We start from the raw sequence: 7,827 nt of genomic DNA, 5'->3' as shown, positions 1-7,827 counted from the left end.
GGTGCATGTGCCCTTGTCTTTCGGCTATCAACGCCACCACATGATGCCTGATTAACCTTCCGCCACTTTTAACGTTATTTTCACGAGATTAGTAAAATAACGTCAAAATTAGTGCAATTTTACTTTTGCCCACCCGAGGGTTCACACATATATACATTATATGCGCGCACCGCAGGCAGGGCTCAATATTAACTGCTGCTAAACAGAACTTAATTTGTATGCAGAATAAGGAACATTAAAAAACACCAAATCTTGCCAAAATGATATTACACTATCTGCATTGAACTAACGAGTGGTTCGATTCAAACAAGAGGTATGAAGTTAAAGATCAAAACCATCACCAACAAAAGTCTTACCATTATAATACAGATCAGCATACTACCAACGACTTAAAATAAAATACGACTCACTATCGCTGCTTCAGCTAGCACACTCCTTCCAAAGGATTATTTACTTTCATCAGCATTTTAATCATCTTTCCTGCAAAAACAAAATGACCGACACAAGTTAAGGTAAATATATAAATTTTCATAGTAATTCAAACTTTCCAAGTTGCAAAACAAATACACCGTTCAATTAAAAACGAGTCGTAATTACTAAAATAAGAATGAGTATATCATACTTTGATGGCCTCGGCTTCATTACCACCTTCATAGTTCCCTTGCTGCCCACCAAAGCTGCCCCTCTGCCCCGCCTGTGAAAAGTTTGAATTTTCCCCATATTGTGTTGAAGTTTGATTGCCACCACCATACCCCATTCCCTGCCCATAACTTCCACCACTTACCTGCCCGTAATTTCTACCACCACCTTGACCTTGTTGACCACCCGCACCTTGACCATTATTCCAACCACCACCTTGACCAAACTGTCCATCTGTGCCTTGCCCGTAATTCCCACTACCCATTTGTCCATACTGACTGCCTGCACCTTGCCCATAACCACCGCCGCCGCCGCCATATTGTCCACCTGCCCCTTGCCTGTAACCTCCACCTCTAACTTTATCATATTGCCCACCAGTCCCTTGCCTGTAACCTCCTTGGTTGTAACCTCTGCCACCTCCTTGGTTGTAACCTCCACCACCTCCTTGGTTGTAGCCTCCACCAGACTGGGGAGTAAAATTACCACTCTGCCCTCTAAAATCCCTCTGCTCAGGTTGTACATAGTTTCCCTGGTCCCTTTGAGGAAAAGTTCTCTGCTCACCTTGGTTGTAATTTGCCTGATTAGAAGGCGGAGGGCCTCTTTGATAATTTCCCTGTCCTCCAGATGCATTATTCTGCTCAAACTGGCCTCTTGGTGGTCTGTTATATTCTCTGTTTTTATCATTATACCTTCCACTTTGTCTACCATATTGCACAGGTGGCGGTCTGGGTATGATTGTTCCATTAATATACTTGTCACCTGAAAATATGCAATACAAATTAAAAACGTAGCTCAAAAATAGATAAATTATTTGTTGATAAATTGATAAATCAACCATACCTCCATATTCTTTGTTTACAGGATCGATATATGAATCAGGCAATACAAATACGACCCCGGATATACCTGTTCATAAAAGCATAAGCTTATAAACATCAGCATTCAACAGCAAACAGCATCAGTAATTGTAGACAGTAGAACAGAAAACATACTTTTAAACTGCTCTGAAACTTCCTCTGATACCTCAACTTGAAATCCTTGGTAAGTAGTTGTGCTACAAGCATAGATTTTCTTCTTGGCTTCCTCCACACTGCAATCATAAGATGTCAGTACAACAAAACCAAGACTCAGTTAAAAACCAAGTTGACAACAATAAGCAATTTTAATTTAAACCCTAACAAAGTCAGATGTGAAAGGATTATAATATCTTAAGAACTCATTGAAACACAGGTCATTATACCAACGCCCTAATTTACACAGATATAATACAGTCAGTTTACATATACCCAGATTCGTTCCGACCCGAACCAAAACAACCTATTTATAATTTACGCATTCAACATGTTTGACCCATTACCAGTTCTGGCCCAACCCGTTTGCGAGTCATAGAATAACATAAAGTAAACCCTAATAAAATCAGACGCAAAAGTATTATAGAATCTTAAAAACTAACTGAAGCACAGGTCATTATATGTCAAAAGGCTAATTTATATACAGTAATGCGGAAAAATATCGCCTGTCGGTCAATGACCGATATTTGACTATTTGAGATACCGGTTATCGCGGTGGAATATCAGAAATTCTAATATCGTGCAGAATTTATTTATATATATATAAATCAATTTAACACTAATAATTCAATATACTCTCCTACCATGAACAAGTCAACCTTTTGCATCTTACAAAACACTATTAAACACTAAAAAGTAAAAACTGATATCAGAAAAACCAATGAGATAGATGTCAATTATCGATATTCTGCTAAGGTCGGATGATAACCGGTAACAAAATACCATGTAAAGGAACTATAATATCTTAGAAACTCGCTAAAGCACAATTCATTATACTAAAACCCTAGAGTATGCATATATTATTTACACAAACAGAAATACAACCTTCCGAGGACTTTCGCAGCGGTTTGAACATAAGTTTCCACCATTTCTTCAGGCGACGGTTTAGGATCTTTCGGAAAGTCCATAGTAATCAGCCAATGATTGTAATCGCAGCCTTCGAAGAGTATGGCATCAGGACTGATCTGGTCTCCGTCCATATCATCGTTGTATCTGGACCTAGAGGACATAGCTCGTGACGAAATGAATCGGAACGGATGACTGTTGTTGTGTTTCGGTCGAGTGACGTCATACCGGCTAGTGGTGGATGTAGAAGAAGAAGACGGTGGTGCGATGGATGGTACGGAGGAAGAGAAGAGTTTGGAGTGGTTGAGGAGAGTGGAGGATAGAGCGAGTGATCGCCGTAGACGGAGAACGGTGGCCGCCATCAGTCTGCAAAACTAGGGTTTTAGTATTTGGGGTTTATCTGATTTGAGAAGGTTCTGTTTTTATGCACGGTGTTTTTGAGTTTATTGCTCTTAAGGTCCCTTAAGTTTCAATATTCATCTTTTAGTCTCTAAAATTTGTAAGGCCCATTTTTGATTTTGAGTGGTTTTTGTTTTTTATTTTATAAAATGTTTTCTTGTTCTCTTTTGCGTGCGTCGCGTAAATTATACGTAATTTTTTTAAATTTTCTGCGGTATTTTTGTTTTTTAAAAGACATTTTATTAAAAAAAAAGGTATAACGTCATTTTATCCTAGAAGACCTGGGCTATAATATTCTTACCTCTTCATGGTTTGAAACCATAATCCTTGACAAAAAAAAAAAACATCTGCAATTTCCTCATTCTCGTTGTCATCCTCCATCCCCACCACCAGCGATTCCTCCTCTCCTCCACCCCACCACAGTCGCCCCCTCACCTCCACCCACCCAGTTGTCACCCCCTCACCTATACCCTAAGTCCCCAACCACTGTAACATCACGAGAATTTTGGGCCAAAAATGACAACTCTCCAAAGTTAAGGGACTAATCCTGCCAAATTCAAACTCCAAAGTTAAAAATGAAAAATCTGTTTTCTTTTCCTATCGCACTACGCGATGGGGACAAGGGACAAGCCATCGCGTATCGCGATGGGGCTTGGTCAAACCTTCTGGAAGGGTCAACAGCGATACGCGATCGCTGGTTGAACCTACGTCATCGCGTATCGCGATGACGTGTCCCGACACCTCTGGCACAAGACTGCCACGCGTCCACACGTGGCACACCTCTCGCCACGTGTCCCGACACGTGGCACATTGTCCGCCACGTGTTAACACGTGGCACACCGTCTGCCACGTAGCAACACGTGGCAGACCTACGTGGTGACGATGCAAAGCTACATCGCGCTACGCGATGGGTGACAAGGAGCCTATCGCGTATCACGATAGGATCCAAATTTTTGCCTATACATAGCAAGTCCGGGGTCTTCGCAATTCACACCAAACTCAGCTTACAACTCTCTCTCTAAACCTCGAAATTCGTGCCAACGGTCCACCTCGAAAACCGTGCCCGATTCCTCGATAAACGTGCCATACCTCGATATTCGTACCACTCCCCGACGACGTTCCGAGCAAGAAGGTGGTGTCGTTCTTACAACCCGAAGATCACCTCGAAGTGCGTGCCGAGAAGATTTGATGTCTCGATTTGCGTGCCGAAGTGAAGTGGCGATCAAAGCGAGTGTTGAAAAGACTAAGCGGCGTAGAAGTGCTGCTCGAGTATCTAGAAAATATTAAGCCGAGAAAAGGTAAGGCTTACTACCCGACTAAAATAATAATAAAATATTATAAAGGCTTAATGCCCTAAGTCGGAATTATGCTCGATGTTTATGGAAAGAAATTATATAACAAAGAAAAGAAAATAAAGAAATATGGAAGTGTGTGTATATATATATGTGTGTGTGTGTGAAATATATATAATTCTTTGTTATGAATATTATATAAGTAATAAAGGATATTCTTATATGATAAAAGAAAAAGAATACGTTTCTTAGAAAAGAAGAAACGTCGGGTTTTTATAATAAACTAAAGGTTTATAAATATTGCTTTTAAAACTAAAGGTTTTAAAGTAAAAGAAATGAACTAAAGATTCATCAAGGTAATAAGACTAAATGTCTTAAGCCGGATTGTATATATCCGACTAATAAAAGTTATACTCGTACTATAGGTGCGAGATAGCAAGAAAGGTTACACAAGGACGGTGTTGGAAACCGATCCCGATCAAAGGTGAATACGCCCCACTTTTACAAACTTGTTTTCAAATAAATAAACGTGTTATGTGTAAAACTTTATATGAGACTAAGTGTCTCTAAAAACATTATTAAAAAGAGTAAAAGCCTAGCCCTCAGGCTGTAGTATACGTTTGTCTGGATCCTTACACATGTGGTAAAATGCGGTGGGCACATCGCACCACGCCTGGTCACGACCTCCAGCCACGATGGGCCAAACCAAATTATGTTCGAGTGAGAATGACCTTGTGTATATTTATGGTACCTAAGTACGTCGGGACGCTGCGGTGTCTTGCCGGGGTGACCTAGGTAGAGGCTCGAGTTTATAATGGTTGTTTTAACTTTGTTATTCCTAAGCCAAGATGGGCCGAGGCACGCGTAACCCTCGAGGGGTAACAAAGTAAAAGAAAATGTTTTCGCGTCAGCATATTCACCAGCTTTCGTTGCTGACGTATTTTTATAACATTTTGCAGGTAACCAAGATTAGAGCTAAGGGACGAAAACTCACGAATCCGATGGCTCGGATAATTTTTGTTAAATGTTAATATAGCTAAAATGGTGGTTTTGTAAACTTAAAACAAGTAAACACAAATGGAACTTGTTTCCATCTTTTGTAATGTAAATATTTTATAACTTTGATCCTTATATTTTATAAGTCTTCCGCTAATTAACCGTAACTTTGATTTATTTACATATGTGGTACCAACTATCGAGTCACACGCCTAGGCCTAGTATGGGGGTGTGACAACCACCGCAGTTCTCGTCGCACTACCTTCTACATGTCACAGCCGCCGACAAATCTCCACCCATGGGTAATGTAACCGATTATGTTTTGTTTTGTTTTGTTTTGTAATTGGTGTTTAAGTTAATTTGTGCCTTGGAAAATTTTTTTATGTTTTGGTTTGAATTGAGCACTTGAAAAATTGTTTAAATTTCATTTTATTTTAGCAGCTTGCAGATGTTAAAAAAACAAACAGTATTTTCTTGCAGACTGCAGAGGTTTGGTCAACCTTTTCTTATACAGAAGTCTGCAGATGTGATACGCAAGCTACATACATTTTGCCTCTAAACAACAAACATTGCGTTAGTGTGTTTGAAGGAGTAAACGTTAGTATGAGCATATGAGATTTTTTTTTTAACATAACAAGTCAATTATCCCAAATTTATGTTTAAATCATAAACAGCTACCACGTGTTTTTTTATTTGGTTAAGAGCATATGTCATAGGAGGTTGTTTTGTAGCTTTATGGACACTAACGTGGAAAGAGGCAGAGCAAACTTTATAAATGAGAAGGGCAATGAGAGGGGAGTTCCGGGTTGGTGGGTGAAGAAGCCAAGTTTTGTGACAGGGGGTCGAGAAGGATGGAGCGGATCCAACTTTGAAAATAACCTTTTTGGGAGATGGTCATCAGGTAGGGGTGACATGCAGAGATCAGTGAACTTTTACGTGGTGATCAAGTGATGGTCCTCATCAAGGGTGCAAACGAGCCTAGCTACTCGCGAGCTACTCGAGATCGGCTCGTGAAAAAGCTTGATCGAGCCGAGCTTAAACGAGCCCGAGCTTCACTTATCGAGCTCGAGCCTAAAAGTGTCTGTCATTTATATATTTTATATATATATATATATATATATAATTTTATGGAAAAAATAACTAAATAACATATATTATTTTATATATAAATTTATTATGAAAATAAATATACAAATATAATTATAAATATATATAAAAACTAATTAATAAATATTAAACCAACTTTATTAATAAAGAACAAAACGAGCTGAGCTCGACCCTATGGGCCGGCCCTGGCAAAATTCATTTGAGATTGAGACCTAAATATATTATGGGTTGGTCAATCAACCATTATATGATCGATGCAAAAGATGACTCGCGCGTGCACATAAAGAAAAACAAAAAAAAGCCTCGTAAGAATGTATGATGTTCCTACCATATATAGTTGGATGAACACAATTTTGAAACCAGTGCTAGAACATTGTCTCCTACATAGTAAATATGTGTGGCATAAATACCACATGTGTGTAAAGGTGGAAAGAACATCCCTGCAATATACATTCTTACTTCTTGCAATTATCTCCACTCTAGTTACATTATCAAGCTTGTACTGATTATTGTTATATACTCATATTATAACTACAATTCCGCCAGTCTTTTGAAGGAAATTGCATGTTCAATGCAAAAATTAAAGAAAAAAGTTACACATTATGTTCATATAACACATGCTCAATCCACTTTATCAACCTTGTAATTACATAGTGACATAAAGTTTTATCATGCAATAAACATCATAAGCAAACCAAGATTTGCATTCTCTATAACCTAAGTTTCATTTCAACTGAATTAAGTGACAACAAGATTTATTCAAATTAAATCTTATGACAAGAAGAAGAAGAAGTTCAATGTCAACAAACCATTGAAGAAAATTCAGACTCATCCACAAATCTATCATCCTTTATAATTTCAATGTGGTATAACAACAACAAAGGCAAATGTTAGCCTATAAAGATAAACTAAAAGTCTAAAGCACAATATATTAAGTAACAACTTGCAATAATAATAAAAGTGGACTTAAATGTAACAAAACATTACATTACATTACATGTTTATTATAAATTTATTAATAATAAAAACTAGTAAAAAAAAGGTTGATTGATTGATTGATTAATTAACCATCCATTAACTCATCATCCTCCTTATGGGTCTGAATGGTGACATTACTAGTGGGAAAAGCTACACAAGTGAGGACCCAGCCAGCACCAAGCTGGCCATCATCAAGGAAACTCTGGTCAGACTGGTCAACGGTACCGGAGACGAGTTTGCCAGCACAGGAAGAGCAAGCACCAGCCCTGCATGAGGAAGCTAGGCACGTCATTCCCATACTCCTCAGCACGGTCAAGAATGTACTCGTTATCAGGGCACTCGATCTCCTTCTTTCCGTCCAGTGTGATCAGGGTCACCTTGTAGCTCGCCATCATCCTCACTCCTCCACGGTTTGACTTTAGTCCAAACAGGACTGGGGTGGTTTTGGGTGAGGTCAGTGGCGGACCCAGGATTTTTTGTCGACGGGGTCCCAACTTTTT

At 38.9% G+C, this 7,827-nt stretch overlaps 1 protein-coding gene across 1 annotated transcript; it reads right to left on the bottom strand.

The window, feature by feature from the left end:
- Window positions 1–276: 276 nt before the first annotated feature.
- Window positions 277–3,010, bottom strand: LOC143633542 (uncharacterized). The gene is made up of 5 exons (XM_077101825.1): window positions 2,535–3,010; window positions 1,632–1,729; window positions 1,480–1,545; window positions 623–1,398; window positions 277–480 (listed from the first exon to the last, which is right to left on the bottom strand). Exons 1-5 carry the CDS (start codon window positions 2,915–2,917, stop codon window positions 472–474), a joined length of 1,332 nt encoding a protein of 443 aa, XP_076957940.1. The 5' UTR covers window positions 2,918–3,010; the 3' UTR covers window positions 277–471.
- Between the last annotated feature and the right edge of the window lie 4,817 nt (window positions 3,011–7,827).

The sequence above is a fragment of the Bidens hawaiensis genome, unplaced genomic scaffold (genome assembly GCF_021521415.1).
Source record: "Bidens hawaiensis isolate Kalapana, Puna unplaced genomic scaffold, B.hawaiensis_p1.1 tig00000512_1, whole genome shotgun sequence".
NCBI classification, from domain to species: Eukaryota; Viridiplantae; Streptophyta; class Magnoliopsida; order Asterales; family Asteraceae; genus Bidens; species Bidens hawaiensis.
Note: the sequence above shows the minus strand (reverse complement) of the source record. Positions and strands in the feature narration are given on the sequence as shown.

Excerpts from the sequence above, each read along its gene's own strand:
- LOC143633542 (XM_077101825.1), bottom strand. The coding sequence starts at position 2,917 with ATGGCGGCCACCGTTCTCCGTCTACGGCGATCACTCGCTCTATCCTCC. Across the intron at positions 1,730-2,534 it reads GCTGCGAAAGTCCTCGGAAG|TGTGGAGGAAGCCAAGAAGA; the intron begins GTTGTATTTCTG and ends TTATGATTGCAG. Across the intron at positions 1,399-1,479 it reads TGTAAACAAAGAATATGGAG|GTGACAAGTATATTAATGGA; the intron begins GTATGGTTGATT and ends GCATATTTTCAG.